The 22,098-nt window shown below is 44.8% G+C and overlaps 1 protein-coding gene across 8 annotated transcripts in view; it reads right to left on the bottom strand.

The window, feature by feature from the left end:
• The window catches only part of SUFU (SUFU negative regulator of hedgehog signaling), an 87,795-nt gene that overhangs the window by 15,442 nt on the left and 50,255 nt on the right, over positions 1-22,098 (bottom strand). For 4 of the 8 annotated variants that reach the window (XM_046942683.1, NM_001396718.1, XM_046942686.1 and 1 more), the window contains 4 exons: positions 20,713-20,869; positions 19,204-19,315; positions 8,557-8,691; positions 6,948-7,086 (listed from right to left, as the gene is read on the bottom strand). In XM_046942683.1, coding sequence (XP_046798639.1) covers positions 6,948-7,086; positions 8,557-8,691; positions 19,204-19,315; positions 20,713-20,869 — 543 coding nt within the window. The remainder of the gene's footprint in view (positions 1-6,947; positions 7,087-8,556; positions 8,692-19,203; positions 19,316-20,712; positions 20,870-22,098) is intronic. The other 4 variants (XM_046942684.1, NM_204264.2, XM_046942688.1 and 1 more) reach the window with 1 other exon arrangement.

Below are 22,098 nucleotides of genomic sequence, written 5' to 3'. Positions count from 1 at the left end.
AGCTAGCCTAGACAAAGGACTAGAGAACATGCTGCAGAAGAGCGGATCATGATGACCTAATGGGATGCTTTAACTTCTAGCGTTAAGTTTCTCCTGGTGTCTCATGAAATGAGGCTGTGAGAAAAAAGAACGGAAAGAGATTTAGGGGGTGTTGTGGGAAGGTGATAAACTTACTGGAAAGTGATAGTTTAGATTGCCCTAGGCCTGACCAAGAATTTGGGGGAAGCCACCTAAAAGATTTAGAAAATGTTTGTCTTGGGACAGATGCATCTGGGGAAGAGTAGGCTGTAGTTGTATGTGACTTCAGGCAGTTTGTGGACACTGTCCTTAAATTTACCAGGCTAGGCATGGCACAGCTACTCGAGTCTGGGCAGACCAAAAACCAATCCCTTGGATTCAACCCATAGCTGCCACTTAATGGGCGAGCAACTCAAGCACCAGAGTAGCTGTTACAAAGGTTGCTTTGAACCTCTACTGCTGCCATTATGCCAATGTGCATAAATGATTTAACATGTGGTATAGCAGAGAGAAGAACCAGATGTGCTCATTTCCAGGGGAATGTCCTAACTCTACCGGAACAGAGTCATTCTCTTGTGCTCTCTGTCTCTGTGACTAATTCAGTGTTTTATATGATGTGGCACAACTCCAATTGGATGAGCTGAGGAACAACCAAAATACCCTATAGCTGTGGCGGCCATAAAGCTAGGAAGTAGAAATAGTGGTTGAAATAAAAGCAAAGGAATAAAACATGAGTTTTTCATATCCTGGGTGAGTGCTTTATCCTTCAAATGTTGATTAGAGAAGGCAAAACTTCTAACAACCCCAGCTCCATTCTGCAAAACTTGCTTCTGTTTCTTTTTTTTTTCCTTTGGTCTGTTTTTCTTGAAGAAAACCTTCTATTTCTGGTTTCATTCAACACAAAAGGATTTTCTTCTGCTTTTGGTTTCTTTAAGGCTTTTGTTTCAGCTAGAAAAACTGAGAATACTTAAAGATTGATCTTAGTCTGCTCTTCTTTCCCAGATTTTTCACTTAGGTTGCCAAACCAAAAGAATGGATTGTCCCCTATGACCCTGCTCACAGTAATCTCCCCCCACCCTGCAATTGCCAACATAGATAGTGCGTGTTGATAGCTCCTGAAAGCTGGATGCTTCCCACGGGCTCCATGTACCTATCCTGACTACAGACATGCTTGTCTAATGCTTTCTACCAGAAGTTTGACCTTGCTGTCCTAAGCCTCTACTTATTTTTCCATGCTGGATGTCTTGTTTTAGGTTTTTAAGGGTTTTTAGGGGAAAAGGAATCAAGTTATCTCAGAGAGGTATTTTGGAAAAAGTAGTTTCCGACAGTGCTAACAAATGTGGATAATCATTTTGTTGCAGAGCACTGGAACTAGCCCTCAGGAGGAGCTCCGAAGGTCAAGGGAAAGTCTTTCTCCCTATCAAGAGAATATTTTGCCAAGCCAGAAGCCTCTGAAAGTGATGATTTGCCCACAGCCTTTCAGAGAAGGGCAGAAAACCGCACTGAAGGTCCCTTATTCACTGAATACGCCCCAGCCCAAGGCAGCTCACCCCCAGACACAAGGCAGAGGCTGCTAAGTAGGACTTTCCCCTTTGATCATTCCTCTGAGTGACGAGGGATTGCTATGGCACCAGGCACATCGGGACGCAAAGCAGGAAACTCTCCAGCGCTCTCAGCATTTCTGCTGGAAGTCAGGCGATGTGGAGGAGGAGGTGAAGGAATTTGCCAGCTTGAATGAAGGGGAGGAGAGAAAAGCAGAGACGGGCCAGGATGAGAGGAAGACAAAGACATAGAAAAACAGGATGGAGGGCAGACCAGAGGCCAAAGCTGGAGGTGACACAAAGGGTAGGGAGACGGGACGGGAGCCCCTTTTCCACAGCCTCAGCATCCACACCGTGTCTGTTGGATGCTGCAAACCTGCTGGCATGGGACGTGAGCAGAGCTCACGTGGAGACAGAGACCTTGCGCTGAGGATCAGAGAGTGCCAACTGCAAATGATCCATAGCCTCCATCAGCCTAACAACATTTGTTTTGAAATGGAGTAAAGTACCTGGAAAAAAAAAACCCTCTACAGAGACCAGCAATATTGGGCATGTGAAACTTTGGAAATGGCTGAATAGAGACTGCCTGTGCAATGCTAATTCAGCCCCAGTGAATGTCTGCATCGCGAAACAAATCTGTAATCACAAGATCGCCTGCAGTTTTTCTCCCACAAGACCTCTGCCCTGCTTGGTCCTCAGGATGGTTCTGCTCACTGAATGCAGCATTAGTCATCATTTCTTTTCATTATCATTCAAGTTGTTTGCCCGTTTCCTCCTACTCTCTTCCCCTTTATTTAGTACTCTCCATCCGACTACTGCCAGCATGGATTACATTGGAAGTACCTAATCTTACTGTCCCTCCCGCTCTCACAGCCTCTGACGTGCTCAGCCTCACATTTCTGCAAGGCAGGGAGCACTCCTCTCCATGCAGCAGATGGGGGAGGGAGCTAAAGAAGCTGAGACCTAACAGAATCTCAGAGAAAACCTGTAAGAACAGAGGGGGTTCAGTGCGAGCCTTGACTCTCAGGCTGGCCCCCTACCCCACACAATTCTTTTCTCTCTCCTGACTTGTAAGAATGAATTTTAATATCTTCCTGAAATTGCTTCTAGTGCTCATCTGTGGTGCTGGAATGCTTTGCAAGCACTAAATTAATCTTCACAGGACGACTGGAAGAAGGTTTTCCTTAACAGACAGAGGAAAACAAGTGAAGAGGAAATTGAGTCTGAACGGCTACTTCTTGCAGGTGCCTGCCCCAAGACACACAGGTCCCTCTTTTCCAGCCTACTCTGCACTGTGGGGCACAGGGGATCTGCAGCAGAATTCTTCCTGGCTTCTGGCGCTGCTGGGAACGTGGACCAGACCTCAGCTCTCAAGCTGGCCATCCAGAAAATGGGGAACACAAACTCAGTTGCCACCTGCGAATATTTTAGCTTGAGAATCTGGAAATAATACTGAGAAAGAACAGAATAATAGAGGTAGGGACAGGATTCAGTTCTCCAGGGTAACAGTTAACAGGCTTCACCATGGGACTATTGTGATTTTTCTGCAATTACTTGCCTCATTCACTACACATGTTCTAATTTTGACAAACAAACAAAGTGGAAGTCCTATAGGCGGGAGTCTACCTTACTCCCCAAAACACATTGCATCCTTGTGCACTGAATGAGGCAGCGTACTTTGTAAAAAATACATCTGAACATTCAATTAGATATGATATTGAAATACACACACATAACAAGGGCAAGGTTAAGCTGCAGAGACTGCGGTTCAGACAGTTCTTAAATTCTGTATGCTTGATTTTGCAGTTAACGAGGACTTCTTAAGTTTGCTTTTACTGTACTGTATGGGCTCGTATGTCAGAGTTTGCAGCAATATCTGATGCGTAACATGTACGTTGCACATGATCAAAGACTTGAATGTCATCTTCTTCCCTAGAACAATGACTGCCTAAAGCAGCAGGAGCAGAAATTATCTGAAGGTAGTGTTAAACAAACCTCCTTCTCCCCTCTGGGGAGAGTAAGCAGTCCAGGTGAGCAAGGTAGGAGGGGAGAACAGTCTGCTTTGTGCTAGACGGGCAGAGAGCTCCACATAAAAGCAGAGGAGCTTTGCAGAAGCATGTCCTGACTCCCATCACCGAAGACTTAATGATGGTAATTCCCAAAGGATGATGCATGCTGACAGGCTTTGACACAAACTACCCCAGGATAATATTAATATGTATTAAAGGCTCAGGCAACTTTATTGGGTCGGGTTTGATCAGTAAGACATTTCAACAGAGCGTCTCTATCATCTGCCTGAACACAAGTAAGGGAGGGAAGGAGAACACACGCACAACCTCACCTTGCTTTGGGTAGGCTTACAGACAAACAAGGTTGATCTGTGATGAATTGCACGCTTGGCATGCTCAGTCCGAGAAGCTCGGGCACTCCACCACGACTATGAATGTCTCTGTGGGGCAGTTAATGTCAGAGTCTGTTTATATGATCAGCATCCTTAACTCTCTGACACTGGGCCAGACAGCTCCTGCCCAGCCTTTCTCTGTGCATCTGGAACATCTGCCCTTCGGGAAGGAGAGGAGAGGAGATGAGGGGTGCTTAGGAGGCATGGGGATACTGCTGTCACGGCGCTGGGGGAAGGGGGAATGGAAGAAAGAAGGACGGAAGCCTTTGATCATGTGTAATGTTAATGCAAGTGTTACACATCAGAGACTTTGCCACGGTAACTAGCATATAAACAGGAGTCTAGTGTTAACAAGGAGGACTTCTTGAATATGTTTGTACATTTCTGAGTCAAGGCAATTTCCCTATTCAACAATACATGACACAGTGGAAGAAGTTCAGAAATAAACCAGCCTGACATGCTTAGACCTTTAATAGAATTTAGCTTCTTAGAACTAATTAAATGTTACTTAAATGAAAAAAAAAAATCCAAATACTTGGGAAAGGTGCCAATTTGACAACTCTGGAGAATGAAATAATCTAATCATCCCCTGAGCATGGGCAGCAGCAGGACAGGCTTTCCCCAGTAACACACCTCAAACGTGACCTGGAAAGACTGTTGACAGAAATGGGGCACACAACCGTCGTAGTCTAATGACTCCTTGCCTTTTCTGCTGAGACTGCTAAAAGGGCTCCTGCCGAGCCCCAGCTGCGGCAGCGATACGGACACCTGTCTGCTAGGAATGGCACAGGACCTGCCAAACTCCTGTCACCCACTAAGCACCCGCTGCAGCCAGCGACTCTCAGCTCATTGCTCAGCCCATTGCTCAGCCCGGCTTGACCCACCTTGGACATGCTCCACTCCAGCCCACGAGATGTAAACAGGAGGTGCTGTGTTTAGTCTGTAGGTTTGGGCTTTCGCTGCACCAGCACTCAGGCCCAAAAGGAGTCAGACCCTGGCTGCTGCATGGAGTGGAGGCCTGGATTTTTCAGGCTCCGTTTCCTAAGATAGGAGAAAAGCCTGCAGGAGAAGAGGCCTGCCATCTCTCTTCCTCTCCATAATCCCTCCGTTTGCATGCCTTTGCAACAAGCCTCTGCACTGCAGCGCCTGGGGTCCCAGGCAAAGGAGGAGGAAAGGCCCCTGGGCCTCGTTGTGAAAGCTCTGCGGGGCTGCCAACTCTGCCTGCTCAGGCTGCAAGGGTCTAAACTAACACAACTCACCTCCTTGATAATTCTGTGCACCACAATGTCTTTTACTTCTGAAGCAAAGCCACACGAACATCCCTCCTCCACTCCCAACACCACAAGGGACTGCTGAGCACAGAGGAAGCCTTGCATTACATATTAAGCCAAGAGCCTCAGACACTCCCACATCTATCTCACGCAACCAGGTCCTCCTCCTCTTGTCCCAGGCTGCTTCTAGCTTCCTTTCCCCTCCCAGCTAGGCTGTCCTCCCTCATTCCTATCACAGGATGGGGTAGGAGCCAGCACAAAGTCAGTCATGTCAGAAGAGAAGATCCAATACAATGATCTTGTACAGGTGACAAGCAAGGGAACTTGCTTCTCCCAGTCCCTCAGGAGCCAGAAACTCTTCACCTTTCCCTCCCACATACTCCGAAAAACTTGTTTAATTTTCAGCACCCCAGGATTAGGCACACAAGCAACTGGGTTCATAAGGGTTAATATTGGTTACTTGCCTGAATGGTGACTTAACTACTGCCATTCCTCACTCTTAGAGGTTACCCGACTACTCCACACATCAGTACATTTCAAGATGTGATGAAAATGCAGACAAACACTCTTATGTTTGGAGTTAACACAGTCACAAGATCCCGTGTATCATGTGTTGGCAAGCACAGGCACCAACAGCAAATGACCCACCCTTAAGCCTGACCGTTTGCTGTTAATCATTACAGGAGTGTTGCACTTTCCAGTCAGTACAATCAAAGCATGCAAGTTCTTTGAAATCCCTACACTAGATGATTCCAGCCAAGATCAGCTCCTTTACAAGTCATACAGATTTCAAGGTATGATGTCCTCCAGACGTATGAACACACACACTGGAATGCCTTGAAAATAAGTCACTCGAAGGTTAACTACAACACTGCAATGCTAAAACAAACCTCTGCCTTAAAAACAGAAGGGGAGGCAGGAATGCCACAGCGACAGTGAGGGCAGAGATGTACTGCATGTACATAGTCTCTCAGAGAAGTGTTTTTCTGTATAAACATATTCCTCAGAGCTTTTTTTATGTTTGCAATGTGTTCATAACCATGAAGAAATTCAAGGTTAGAATAGCGCTATGCCATCATATAATTTGTGCATCCCTGGCTCTAAAGGCCTGACCCTCAGCACCAAGCAGATGGGGAGTTTCCAAGGGAAATCTGTGATACAGAAACAATCTGGTGCAGAAAATGTGTGGGTGCTTCAAGCAACCACATACTTTTGTCATAGAATCATTAAGAAAGAGGTAAAACTGAGAGGCTGCACCCTATGTGCTGCCCTCCTATAAAGGGTGATGTAAAACTGAGATCCTGGCTCTGCAGGATCGATGTTCCACAGCCTTCTCCAGAGATCAGCTTGCTAGCTCTTCCGCCCTGACTCCATTCTTGTTTAGGTCATTCCACTCTGCCTCCCCAAATTCCTTTCTGGAAAAAATCAAGAGCAAATACAGTCTTCAAAGTATTTGCTGACTCCAGGAAATGGATACTACCGTATTCACAGATAATTTTATAACTTTCCAGCCACTGCTCATCAATTTGAGCTCCACTGATATAAATAGTAACAGTTAACAGTTTACCATTATTTTTTGAGTTCATAATCACTGAAAATATTCTGCATGAACTGTAAGAGATGCTAAACAGGTCTGTTACACTTTTAAACCCTTAACATAGGATCATACTTAGGACACTGTAAAGGGGGAAGGAAAAAGGAAGAAGGCTCTCTCACTTGTAACCAAGGTCCATGTGCTGCATAGGGGTGCTCCTCTGTAGCAAATGCTCCTTCTACTCCCGTTGATACAAACGTGATTGCTGTGTCCCCTGTAATACTTTTATATGTAAAGTGCCGTCCATGTAAGAGCCTTCCCCTGGGAATAAAACATATGTGTGTGAACTGAAAGGCTGTGAGCAGCATTCAACAGATTGATGAAGATGTATCCCTACAGCTTCTGCCATGAGCATATGAAGCCATCTGAAGGTAGCAACTATTAACTTTTTAGGAACATATGACTGATTGGCCCATCACAAGTCTCCTTTTGAGGCAAGTTCTCTTTTATCTCCCCCATATAATGCAGGGCCTTGTTTCAGAACTAGAATAGTCTAACTGGATCCCATTGCATGTCTGTCCCCACGATGAAGCCCTGATGCATGTATAGACAGGGGACTGTCAGTCTTTTAGAAACAAGAAAACCGCAGGAGAGGATCCAGACTCCACATCACGTGGCAGTGAGACAATGCTTTTGTCAGCAGGATCATCAGTGGGATCAAACTTACCTACAGTGGCAGTGCCTAGTAATTCAATGCCCTAGTGCTTGACAAATGTAACCTGCACTACTTATGCATTTCAATAAAATACCTAGAAGATACATATGCATGACCATTTATAGTATCAGTACCCTTTTCTTCATTCAGTGCTTTCCAGAGGGAAAGTCATGCCTGCAGAACGTAGGCTGAGTGACTCTGCACGCAAGCATGGCTTCCAATATGCAATTGGGAAAACTTAAGGTAAGATATATGGCACCCAACGGCAGGGTCACAGCTGATTGATGAGTTACTGCTGGTCAGTTGAGCTGAGTTAACTGATCAGGACAGAGTGTTCACACATTTATAATGTAAAATAAAATATGTTCATGTCAGCTATTCCATTGGTTTCTCAACAGGCACAGGCGAGTGTGCACCTGCTGCTGATAACTCTGATACCACAGGCAGGTAACTCATTAAGCCAAAGTAACTCAATCACCTGCAATCGTTTGTCTTATGCTAACGACTACATTTGCCACATGTATTTTTTAAAATAGTGCTGACTGAAACTGTGAGTATCTAGAAAAGTCACATACAGTGGTATGCATAGCCTAACCTTCAAAAGATAATGCAGAGGGTACACACACAGTGTTCTGTTCCTTCACTCATGCAAGTGACAGAATTTGACTAGAAAACACACTTGCATGTATAAACTGACTGCAAACAGGCTTTGCACAAATATTTGTGTCTGAGTCCATAAGCCATAGTTAACAACTCAAGGGATTTCTTTGACAGAATATGATAAGACATCCCTTCTTTATCAGAGTTGCCAGCATTAGACTATTAATAATAAAGGCATACTAATCCTGTCTTGTTTCAGTACACTAAAATATACCGGAGAACAGAAAAAAAAGAATGAGGAACAGTCTTACCACAATGAACACGCATGCAAAGAATCATCTGTTTCCAATGTGTTTTGGCAAAATTATCTCAGCTCTGGCCTTTAAAGAACCATTGCATGCATGTCTGCATGGTGAAACAATGCCACAAGGCATAAGCTGCAGAAGCTGAGAAGAAGGAAGGATGGCCCCACTCACCTTAGGCAGAGGGGAATCAGCGCTCCAGACTCCTGGTTAAACTTCAGGTGTACGCTTTCCAGCTGTCTCGTGCGGATTAGCTCATGAGGAATGATAGCTGCTGAGCTCTCGCTTTCTAAACTGTCCTTCCGGCTTCTAAGAGAGACAAAACATGCACACTTAGGATCCTAGCACTGTGTGCTGTTTCTGCTGTGATTCAGATCAATTGTGTCAATACTGAGCAACACAGGACCAAACTGTTATGAAGACACATCTGAGTTCTCACCCCTTCGTGGACTCAGCCTCCCACAGCCTATCAGTCCCAGTATGCTGCTGCCTTTGTTTGATGACCTAGGATCAGAACCGGTGAAGACACATGCTGCATTCCACCCCAGCACACAAGAAATAGAATTTCTGGGAAGAACTGGAGAAAACCTACACTCTCTAATGCCCAAACCACTATAACATAGCTTGAAAACATTAGCAGGTATGCCTTCCCTTCCCCTTTTGCTGTGTCTTCAGGATATTTTAGGCAGTCACCTGCAGGAAAGAGTGGCCTGGAATATCTTTCAGGTCTGAGGCATCCCTACAATTATATCCAAATTACTTCTTTCCACAACTCAGCTGAAAGTCTTTGGGAACTCTGTTTCCACCAGCATCAAGTGCAACAGCCAAAGACGGATTCTGCTTGTAAGGAGCAGGACATACGCACATTGCCTTCTCTTTGAAGTGGGGCTGCTTTAAGGCAATGCAGCTTTGCTTTCCTATTTTTCTCATTTCTACAAGGCCAGCATGTCGTGAAGCTGTGACTAAAGGTTATGTTGTTACACGATTAGGAACTTTGCCAGATAGAGTCCTCCAGATAATCAAGCAGGTGTATCTCAAAATACTTCACCATAAACACTTTATGTGTTCAAAGAGCAGTTACATGATAGTCCAGAACAAAGAAGGAAGGACATGGAGTTTACAGTTTTTGAGGATGACATGAATCGATGTGATGGGTCTGACACGTGATTTATACTTTTGTCACTTGGTGTCATTAATAGAAGTAAGACTTATATTAAGTTTAGATAATTTCTATACTGCAGAATCACCAGAAGAGGAGGAAAGGGAAAGCAGGGAGCTAACAGAAAGATACCACATTGTAATGTGGTTCTGTTTTGCCACATTAAAAACCAAACAGCGCTACCAGGCTGAGTAGTTTGCCTTTGGGAACACTGATAAACATGCTCAGATCCTTCCTCCACCCAAGCTGAGCCATCTTGAACATACATTTGGAAAAGAACGTAAAGAAACAGCTTGACCTTCTCAAGCCCTCACGACCCATCACACCTCTACTTGACTTTACATTTGGGAGTTGTCCCAAAATTACTTCCATCAACCACACAGGTAGCACTACAGTTCAGAACAGCTTCCAGAGCAGCTAAGTCTGTTGCCTCTGCCCTGTCACCCAGGCCTAGGAGAGCTTTGCACTCAGACTGCTGAGCTACTCACTCCAATACAAAGGTACAAGCTCAGCCCCAACCTCAGGAGGGCTTGCAAACACCTTGCACGTCCAGGGCAGAAATATGCAGAGAAAATGAACCAGAGTAACCCAGCTCATCTCCCTGCAAGATGAAATGTGTTTCATGTTGTGCCTTAGCCACACACAAAGGGTAATGGATGCAGCAAGGACACAGTAGGTAAGGATACAGTTTATGCACAGGGTGGGTTGATGTCAGTCAGCCAAGTGTCAGTCGGGTGGGTTAACCCTGAAGCAAAGACACAACATGCTTTGTAGTCCATAGGTGGCACTTAAAGCTGTGTTTAATCTACTTGGGCAAACATTTTACAACTCTTTGTAGGTGGGGTCTTCAAAGAGTGGAGTGGGCCAGCATTTTGCAGGCTGATTACCTGAGAAGTGCACAGTTGATAAATGATCAGTTGACCTTAAGCTAAGCTTTGCCTGAACTTCCTTATCAGATCTTATATACACAGTGAGCTGTGGGAAAGTCAGCCTGTGGTCTACTGCTTCCAATCATTCATTTATCAATCTCTACCAAAAGGGTCAGCCATTAGCAACGCATGGTTTTCAAGCGGGCCATAAGCTTGCACTCGTTAAATGCAGCTCCAGAGCTGCATTTATGCACCCTGGAGCGGATTGGGAGTTACACAGCAATGTTACTGCTGCAGACAGGAGATTGTCCCCTTCCCACCTGGATCGCTCAAGTGTGCCAGGCATGTCTCTCACCCCGGTGTCCCACAGCTGGTGCTGTAGGTCCACGTTTTGGAAGGATAGACTGCCAGAGGGCGGATCCCAACAACCCCAGGCTCCAAACCCCCGAAATGAAGGTGGGTTTTTCAGTTTCCACCACATGAGCCAGTACAGCTGCTAGCACAATGGGGCTGCTGTCCTGAGGGGAAACAGCCTCCGGTTCTTAATGCAATAATAGCACTGACGACAATATTCTGGAGAAAAGGGGCGAAGCTTTCTAAATCTTATTAGAAACAGCAAATGCTGTTTGTCATTATACACTCGAGAGAAGATGTTGACTAATGTATAACTATCAAACGGAACTGTCATGACTTTAAGGCTGTCAATAATTATGACTTCACATTAATAAGTAACCAGCCCTTCTGTCAAAAAGGTGAAGGAGTGAAGCAAAATGGTAGTTTATACTTTGAATGACATGAAATAATTAATCCTTTCCACGAAACTTTTCCAAGATAGTCACGGTTTCAGTGTTTCTTGTTTCACCTTAGTGAGGCTCACACAATTTCAGCTATTTGAAGTTGAGAGTGAAACAACAATGGCAGAACCCTGCCACCTTCTATCTAAGCTGTATGTTCCTGAGCAAGAGCTCTGTGTGAGTGGGCACTTCTGGCCATGTGGTGGACTAAGCACATCAAGAGGACACGGTGCATCCCACAGCTCTGCAATATGCTTGGAGATGTCCAAGTGCAAGGTGCTTGAGGAAAGTGGACACGACTTTCATCTCTGGAACACGTGCAGCGACTCTTAAAGGCCCATTAATACTCTCCCACTGGGAACAGAAATCCTAGTACTTACTCTTCCAAAGAGTGACAGTCCAGCCGGAAGGTCACCAGGATGTCTAGAGCGTTGCCAATGAGAAGTTCACATCGTAACACACACTGCCATCCACAGCTTGTACTTTTCAGCCGTAGAAGAAAATTTAGAAGAAGTTTGCTTTCTAACACTAACATCTCTGCTTTTACGACTGTCGGCTACCCATGAGCCCTTGCTTCCTCCACCCCATCACCAAATAAACCAGCAGCAGAAACCGGCAGAGTTTTATTTGTTATGACTAAGCTCTAGCTGACTATCATGTAAAACGCTGCAAACTTTGTCTATTCCAGATTTAATACTTCATCCAACCCACACAAAAAATTCATGTTTCTCAGTGTCCAGAAAAAACAAGTCTGCAACAGCTAGGGCTGCTGCATTTGGAAAGGCAGTAGATTTAAATGGAAGCAGCACGCCGGAAATGTCCCAGTTAAAGGACTTCACATCTCGTGTTGTGTGAAACTGGAGGGGGGTTGGAGGAGATTAAAGCACATTTCCCTCTGATTGGGAGCTTGTGGGAGGTGTAAATGTGGGCAGTTGTCAGATTAATTCTTTAGATGATTACATTCTTTTTGTTTCTTTAAAGCTGTTTGTAGTTGGGTTTGATGTCTCCTATTCTGGGCAAGTGTATTGCTGCAGTTACCAAGGTGACTTTAGCTGACTTTCAACTATTTTTTCCAGCTTCAGTTTCTACCAGTAGTCTGCTTCTGGGCGGGGGAGAGGAGGAAATTATTATTATTATTTTAATCTTGTGAATGCTGATTAACAGTCCGTGAGCTTAATCAAAGCCATATTTGACTCTGAAAGCACTGTTTTTGAAAGAGGGGTGGTCAAGCTGTTGCAAAGGGCTCCACTGTGGGCTGCAGCCTCCCCAGACTTCCCTTAACAGGGAGAAAGAGCCCGAGGAGGCAAACATCCCCACGCACTGTGCTCCACGCTGGAAGCAGCCACACGCTGCAACCTGTAGCCTCCCGGGGGCCTTCTCTTTGTATTAAAGATGAGAGTAGCTGCAATCTGCTTAATTTTATGCCAATTAGCAGCAGCCCTTGGGGGATCCTGGAAAACCGCCAATGCAATCACCAGGTTGCGCAAAGTTTGGATGTCCCCTCCTTGTAAGTCATGTTTATGGCAACCTCTTCTCAAGCAGTCCCAATGGCAGTTATTTTATGGGATTCCAGAATAACCAGGTTGATCGGATTAAGAAAGGTTTATTTATTCTTGCATTCACATCCTGCTTTATGATCGGGCTGTATATCTCACAGATTTGTTACTGAAGGAGGTCACAATTCCCTTCCAAGCTCCATCACTGACACGAAACACAATTTCTCTGCATTTCCAAGCCACTGTCCAGGTACTGATATCACGAAGGACAGACTCTTAGAAACTGCCCATGGCAGTGCCTCTTGAGGGTGGGTGCCCACCACATCACTAACCTGACTTACATCACTGATCCCTGCTTCCCGGTACATGCATCAGTGCCATGACTGAGCAAATGCAGACAATTAGAGCAGGCTTACACAGCTGGGAGAGAAAGGCTGCCCCACTTTTTCTTTTCCCTTTTTTCTTCCCAACTGGGGCTATTTCAAAATTCCTCACTCTCTAATGAAGATACGGTCAAAGATCACTTAAGTGCCGGCAATCTTCCAGTGTCTTTCCCACAGTTTCCCCTGAAGGACAAACCAGCAGTTGTGGGAAAGAGCCCAAAGCATCTTGGCACACGGTGTTACGGGACACGTCATGGAGGAACAGAGGCAAGTGCAGAACCAGCGAGGAGGCTGTTGCATGGATCCTGCTGTGGTCATGCTGAGACGGGGCTCGCTCAAGTGTTCCAACCCAGAGACTCATCATCCTGGTTCAACCGGATGGTGAAGAGGTTCTGTGTACGTTTCCTGATGCAGAAAGGCTCCAAGGATAACGCCAGCAGCCGCAACCTTCTTGCCCCTCTGGAAAGCTACATAGTTATTACTGTTGGTGCTTGCAGGGGCCAGACCGTTTCAGACCTACAGCTGAACTAGGATTGAGAGATTTAGGCTGTGCCACTGGCACTATGAAGACTGAAAGCACCCTTTTTATGCAGCAGGTTCTCCATCTGTAGAACTGAGACGTTTTTCCATGCAGGAGCATTGCAAGGATTAAGTCAATGTTTGCAGAGCACTTTTTGATTCTCATCTGAGGAAAACTATGCAGAAGTGCAAATTATTAGCATGGTGACCACTCTGCACTTCTACTGACACTGGTTTTCCAGACATTTGCTTTTCTAGTTTGCAGGCTTGTCACCCAGCACTCAGGCTCACGCTGAGAGACACTCCCTAAAGCACACCACCTCCCCCCATTCAGCATTCCTTACTCAAGCAAGACACCACTGAATGTGTCTCAATGAGGGAGCATGCCTAAATAAGCAGGCCTGGGTTGGAAACTTACTGCTTAGTGGTTGCAGAATCAGAAAGTCTAGCCAAAACGAGACATTTTCAGAGAATGCTGAAATGTTCTCCTTTTTGTAAAACTTTGCCTCCAAGAACTGAAGACAGGAAACCAGCTACACAGACAACAGCTCCCCTCCGCCCAAGGAAAGCAGCAAGCAAAACCTAGTGCAAGTGGGAGAAGCAAAGTGCGCACTTGCCTCAAAGCAAATCCTACATCTTGATACCACCCTAAGAACTTCCTCAGAAACGTTACTCAAATGGAGCTTGTTGATTTGCATTAATCCAATGCTACACACAGCACTTGACGAAAGCAGCAATCAGGGTGCCCTGTTTACCAGTCAAATGGACTACAGAGAGAGAGGATTCCAGTCCCGCAAGCTTGCACTCTCATTCATGATCAGGCTCTAAGCCTGATCCTATATCATGGCAAATAACTGAAATCACCAGGAGTGACTTCAGGAGGATTCCTTGAGTGACACAACTTCCCACAAGGGAAGGGCAACAACCTGGGATGCTTGGGGTGCCCTGCATCAGAAAGTCACAGCCAGGACAGCCCTGCCAGTCCCACCTGCCAGAGGCTTGTTCCCTGCTCCCTTTGCCAGGAGCCTGCCTTTTCCCTACACAGCTGGAAATTGTTCAGGGCTGGATGGAATTAGCACACGGGCACAGAGCTACCATATGTTCAGGGATCCCAAGACTCTGCCTGTTTTTCTGCTTGGAAATCAAACGCAGATGGGATTTGAGGTCTTTGGGGCATCTGCTGTGGGCTCCTGGACAAATGACCACTGTGCATGAGTGGCCAGGAAACCAGCGTGCCACTCCCTGGGAAATAAATCCCAGCCAGAAATATGGGAACCACGCACAAGTTGAACCACACTGCTTCATCCTTCTTGAGGAAAGGGAGGGTGATAAATAGCAGACAGATTTTGGTTCAGCCTTGCGTTTTGTCCAAGTAACACAGCCCTGGGGACCTTTTTCCGCTATCACACCTCACCTTGAGACACTAGGGATGTGCGTGGGCATTACTTGAAACCTAGAACAATGAAGTGTAGCAATTACTGATAATTTTAGCTTCAGCTCATGCAGTAATACAGCTTGCTAGCTCTGGGTTTCTATTCCAGCCTCAGCTGACAGGAGCAGTATGACTGAGTCAGCCAAGGGGCAGAAAAACATCACTTTCAGCAGTGCTGCATGATCAAGGGGACCCTTGAGGGGTGGAAAAGGTCAAGAACTCCCCCAACCCCACCCTGGCTCTCACTGCAACTGTGGCAAATTAACTTCTCTGTCCTCATCTGTGAAGCGGGGCTACTACTCACCCACCTCACAGGACAGCACAAACAAAGACAGCTCCAGAGTTTACAACATCAAGAAATTAAACAGCAAAATAGGCAAGACTCAACAAGTGTCTCTGATCTTTGACATCTGGAGCCTCCAGCCCACGGAGGCCTTAGCAGCAGCAGTGTTTAGTCTGACATCTGAACAGAACAGCTCAGCATCCAACCACGGTGAATCTGCAGTTAAGGAGATGGGGAGCCTCGCCTTTCTGTCTGCCTGAGCAGCACTTACCAAGCCAATGGGTCCTAAGAAATAAATCATGTTCTACTGTAGGGTACATTTGTATTCATACACGCCTCATTTTTCCAAGGTGTAATCAAGAGTATTATGTTACCTATGGTCAAAATGATTAGACACGTTTCCAAAGATTAATTTCGTTTTTGTTGGGTTTTTTTTTCCTTAAATGCATACAAACTGATTTAATGGCTGCTTATGAACTGAGCTAACAGTCATTTTGAGAAACAGATGTCTGATGCAGTTTTAAGCATTAAGAGTGCCTTTATTCATATCCATAGCAGAAAAATGGCTACACAGTCTACAGTAATAACACTAATGAATCAAAATACTACAGCTGCCCAAAAGGGTTTTGACAGAAACCAGCTTTTTTCTCAAAGGAACTTTTTTTAGGACTCTGGGACAGTGAACAACTGGTAATATGCATGCTCAACATGTAAGTATGTGCTTTGCTGGAGCCAGAACACGGAATCGAGTCCTATCTGCAACAAACAATGTGAGGATTTTGCATAAGCACCGAAAACTGTAACAACACAAAGTTGGGGAAATGCTTATGGCATCTGGATCCCAACATTTCAGACAAATAAACGTTCAAAAGTTTGAGCGTTCTGATGCATTTAGTGACACTGAATATGGAATACATTGTCTACTCTAAGCCCTGACAGATTACTGTGTGTGGGTGGTAGGGGCCGGAGAAAAGAAAGGGGAGATTGCTACTAGGAAAGCAGTCAGTGACTGAAAATCTATGATAAATAAACAGCAAATTCCTCTCCCGCACAAAGCCATTAAAGTCTATGTCAGCCTTTAACATCCCAATGTCAGCTGAGTGCAAATTTGATGGCAAGGGCTCTGCAGTGCTCCCTATGGAAAGTAGATTTGGAACACTTTGCCATGCCCCAACAGAGTGTTTCTGTCAAGCTCCTGAGGAGCCCCTAACGCACCAGTTATTCACAGGACCCTTGCAACGAACCATGGCTTTGATATTTTATGGTCTGGTGTGTACAGTGCAGGATATGATTACACACAAGCCTGGTTCCCATCAGCCAGCACCTCGTAATCGTTAACATATTTATCCTGGTGGTGCCTCAAGAAGATGACATTGCTATTAGTCTCATTTTATAGATTTAGAATTGAAGCTCAATAGCTAGATGACTTATGAAGGGCAGAACTGAGAACCAGCCCTAACAGACCCAAAGCAAGGTACCTTGTATAGACTCTTGTATAAGAAGGACTAGATCTGTGGGTAGAGTTGTCCACCTCAGGTGCCTGTACGTCCTATGAAATTACCATATCTACACTAGGTTGTGTGTCTTTCATGTCTCAGCCTTTGCTACTGCAGGTACCTACAGGGAATGTGGATGCAGATCTACTATTACATGCAAAAACTGAATTCCTATGCTACATCTCTGGAGCGGTAGGAGCTGAGAGATTCTGGACCACGCTCGTGTACTAAGGGGCAGGTTGTCCAACCTTGCTCAAATGCTTAAGACATGCTGAGAGAGAGCATATTAAGAAAGGCTCAGACTTAGTAAGAGCTTCCTGTATTACTGCAGCTGTACCATACTGTCAGTGCATCAAACTAGTCCTCTTGTATCCATTACATGAACTGGAAAGGAAGAAACACTGCACAAATTGAAAAGGCCCCTTTCCAAACTCCTTTAAAAGCAGTGGATAAGAATGGAGGAAGGAGATATGAAGACACACAGCTCTTTGAATTGAAGATTTCCTCTATCACTCAGATGATAACTATCACCAGTGACATTGGCAGAACACACAGTAGTCTGATAGCTCTCTTTTGTTAACTGCATTGCTATTATGGGGAAACAGGCTAGCTATCAGCTTCTTCGGCAGTAACCATAGACCTCAGAGTAATGTATCGATCTTTTAGGAAGCAAACACAGGGAACCAGCCACTCCTGCTGTTTGGGCTTCAGGGAGGGTGGGTGTGCAGCTGCTACAGTTAAGACAACTTTGCTACAAAGGGTACTACCAAGAATATGAAGCTCTGAATTTGACCCGCCTTCCTCTCTGTCTCAGAGCAATTGAAAACTCAGGTAAATATTTGTGTGCTCCACCTTAACATTTCAGCACTCTGTCTTGAGTGTATCTGTGCTTATCATATCTTGGATAATGCACAGCCTTCTTATCTAAGCAATGACTGCCAGCCAGCATTGCAGCTTACCCATCAGCTGCCTTCCTGACCTGGTGAGCACCCAAATATTTCTGGTCCCCCCATCCACTGCAAACAGAGAGCTGAACCTGGGAATGCAGAGCCCAGCATCTGTGAGAAATCTTGCTCAGCACTTTTCAGCCTTCTAAGGCTGGGTGTGATGCTTGCAAATCAGATGGCGTCATTTTATTTCTTCAGTAGGGCCAATGGGACCAACGAACGGTCCAGTGGGACCAACCTTCATGCAAGGCAGTATACTCAGAATCTGAGTCAGGTCAGGATCTGGCTCCATATAATTACTATATATAAAAAAATAAGGTTATTCCTAAAGCAGTAATAAAGCCACCTGAGATTTTGTTTAGGTTTTTTTTTTTTTTTTTTTTTTTTATAAGCACCAATATATCATCTTACTTATTAGCACACAGCATCAGCAGTTAATACTTCCCCGGGAGTACCAGGCAAATCAGAAATACTCATACGCAAACTAAATCAGAGGTCACCCAGAAAATGAAAGAAGGACGGACATGAGAGTTCTATTCAAGGAATATTTTGAATTAGGAATGAAAACGGAATTGAAATAGAGCAGGATGCTGCCTAGCACTGTAGTAAAGAACTGATTTCAAGACTATCTTTACTCTTGGAACACAGTGTTCATAGGAGACTAGGAAACCAAAGGAAATACCGAGATGAGAGAGTGCAAAGATGCATGCCTTTCTTTACCACTCAGATGAAAAAGTTACAATTGATGGAAGCTATTGAACTAGTAACTGAAATAAGCCTAAGATTGAATGGAAAGAAACCCGTAAGACTGAGGTGCAGATACTGCAGATGGCTTGAAACCACAGGTAACCTCCTATAGGCTTACTGAAGCCAAAATTTACAAATGAGGACAGATCTACAGGCCCACCTTGTCCCACTTTACTCACCTGTTAGTCTACAGACTGTAAGACACCAGGGTGATATTGGCATCGAATAATGCCAGTACCTGCCTTCTCAGGCAAGATGAAAGATGATTTTAGAGGAAAAAAAATGACATTTTAACCAAAAGGTTTCTAATTATGAACTCTGTGCATGCAGAAACATCAGCAAATGCTCACCTGTGCCATCTAGCTCTTTAGATACCACAACACTGTATGACAAAATAATTTTACAGGACTCAGTCCAGCCTGATTTCAAACACAGTACACCGTGAGCAACAAATCCTAAAGGACACTGTCAGAGCTACTCCATATTAGCAATTCTGTGCAAAATTCCTCTCAAAATCTGCCCTCCCAAGTAGTAGCCCACTAACCCAACTTCAACAACTCTTCTTCCTCTGTCTTTGGGCTTTATAAGCATTTGCTATTAGCTTTCCATTCTTGCCAAGCCTTTTCTCAGCTAGCTTTAAACTTAGTTTTCCACTCTGTGCTCTTATACCCTCCCATTATTGAAGAATGCACTTACGGTGCTCGGTCATGGTTCAACCCATTCTGTCTTTGTGCATTTATTGGAGGTAGAACAGGTTTGCTGTTAATCTCCAGCCCTCTTCGCAAAGTCTCCCTGATTTGCTCCGTATCTGCAAAGAGAATTTTTGTAACGTGACTCAGAGTCCCCAGAAACATCACAAACACAAGGAGACAACAGCTTTACTTAAAAGGCCTGTTTCTATGGTATGTTTCATCTAAATCCTTCAGGAAGAAATAAAGAGATACTAAGGCTGAATTCATAACAGCGCTATCTGCACCTTAAAAGTTATTCCACTTAAAAAGTCAACGTGAATTCTCTGAGCTGCAATGTTATGTCAGGCAAGAACTGGAACCGCTGGTTCTATGCCCCCCTTATGTAGAAATTCTAAGTAGATTTGTATGCTTTCATAAAGGACATGTTTGCCGTTTCTGTGGCTCTTGCAGAACCTCCTGACACATGCAGCCTTTGTGCTGGAAGTCACTTTTCCCATTAGGCATAACGGGAGCTTATGCCTTTACCAAACAAGTGCACGGAGGTCCTGGAGTTTTTGCAATTGGCTTTGAAAATCTGTTGATTAATTTCCTATCAAATTCATAAAAAGAAAAACCTTTTATGCGAGTAAACTTCATCCTCAAGCTCACATTTGAAAATAAACTGCAAATTAGGCAGTGCAGATACAGCGTTTTTACTTCTTCATTCTCCTCCAACATCAAATGGCCAAATGTTTTAAGGGGATGCTTTCTTAATTTGCTTAGAAGTCTCCCCTTCTTTTTTGATGACTGAGTAGAGAAAGATATTAAAATGATTTCAAAATCTTTTGAAGGACAAGATGTACAAATATTGCCATTTATATTTGTCCTGGGCTTTTCATTTGCCGGGCTGGGGGCTAATAATTACGGACTGAAAACAAAGATGATATAAATTCCTATGGCAAACATCATTCATTCCAAGAAATGTCAAACCCTTGCATTTTATTACTTCACCCATTTGAAAATTAGCGTGAATAATTTCAAGCATGCTTAACATCCATGACACCTGTACCCTGACGTGGCAACTCACTGCAAAGGGGAACTCCACCGTATTCAATTTCTTCCTTCCAGAGTTCCATATTTGCAAGAATCACTTGAGTTCAGCTACAGCAACATGCAATGTCAGTCCAGTGTACCACCCAAGAAGTGCCAGTGTTAAAAAGGAAACAGCCTAGGAAAATGCAATTGCATCACCTTGCAGGTGTTTACAGTCCTGGTTTCACCCAGTGCTCAGTTTAACTTTGCAGACTTAGATGAGAAACAGCCTAAAACCTGAAAGATATATTTAGAAAAAAACAAAGATCTCCTTCTCCATCTCCTGCCCTTCTTAAAGAAGCCATACCAAAACTTAATTTTGTTCCTCTGAGGCATACCATGCCTTCTAGCATGCATGCTGTTTGCTAGAAACCCTATAGCACTGCCCAGACTCATCAGTGCCCAAAAGGCCAAGGCAGTGCCACAGCCCAGGACCTCTTACCTTTCCCGGAGAGCCGCCGCGGCTGGGTTCCGATGCAAATGCTCCTGCTGTCTTCGTCATCCTCAGGGGGCCGGCTGAGATCATCCCAGGCACATTTGGCACTCACTCCACTTAGGTTTGAGCCATCTGTCTCAATCCCTTTGTCGACTCTCTCCTGCTTGAAAAGATCCAAAACCCCACAACTTTTTTGGATGTGGCTTGACCCTGAGCTGAAACCCAGCCTAGCTCCATCCATCCATGTTTTGATGTACCAGCTATGTGTAACTGCGCAATGAGTCAAATCAGGAACTGATCTGAACTGGAACAAACCAGGACAGGCTGAGCTTCTGTCTTTTCCTCACTGCTTCACTGCTTGGTGCTCACAGGCAAGAGACAGAGGTGGAAATGAAAGATCTGAGGTATACAGAGTTGCTTCCTTCAATGTTAGCTCCAGTTTACAACAACTCAAAGTGCCTATATACTCCTACATGCAGCACAACTTGGCAGTCTACCTATTATACGCCACCAATAACAAATCCCTGAATAACTATAACAAAGATCCCTTTCCAAGGAGTCCCCAATGAAAAGTGCACAGAGCGATCTCTCATTCACAAAAGATCATCATTTGTAGACAGCTCACACAACCACTGCTTTTTAACGTGCTGGGACATTCATCTGAGGACGAACGTGCAAGGAGACATAGGTTTGTATGCAAGCGTCAGAGCTCTGGGCAAAATACTTTCCAAGCACGTAACCACCGTTTGGTGTCGCACGTCAACAAGAAGCAGTCAGATGCTCATAGACACCATGCATTTTTTTCAAGGACACCCACATCTGTTGACAGCAAGACTGCACTCCGAGCTTCAGCCAGAGGACACTACCTGTTAATGGGAACTGCTGTTACTTTGATTTTCCACCTATTTCCCACAAGGGGGTAATGTTGAGCTGAACAAACTTAGGGCTGCTCAGAACGCTGGTACCTCTCCACTGGCACTGAACAAATAAGGTCCCTTTTCAAAGTTTGCAGGGATGTCACTTCTAGTTCCATTCAGCGATCTCCATTTCGCTACATACATTTGGGTCAGCCCCAAACACACGATAAGCCCTACTGCCTGCAGGACAGAAACTCTTTAGATTTGAGGGCAGAGCAGAGCTGCGTTACACAACAGGAGCAGATCATTATTCCTGGCCTCTGCTTTGACCTTGCCACTAGAGTCAAGAGACCGTGGGAGCATTCAATGCTTTGCAAAATCTGTTCCCCAAGAAGCAGTTTCCATACTAAAACCCACATACACTCCTCCCATTGCCCAGCTCTATCTGCTGTACTCTATAAAGAGCTTTACTTGTTCTTGTGACCATTCAAGAGAGGATTTGAGCAGCTCAGAGATAAGCATAGCACTTGGGGTG

The sequence above is a fragment of the Gallus gallus genome, chromosome 6 (assembly GCF_016699485.2).
Source record: "Gallus gallus isolate bGalGal1 chromosome 6, bGalGal1.mat.broiler.GRCg7b, whole genome shotgun sequence".
In the NCBI taxonomy this organism is placed as follows: Eukaryota; Metazoa; Chordata; class Aves; order Galliformes; family Phasianidae; genus Gallus; species Gallus gallus.
The sequence above is the reverse complement of the archived record's forward strand: the minus strand, read 5'-3'. Positions and strand labels throughout refer to the sequence as shown.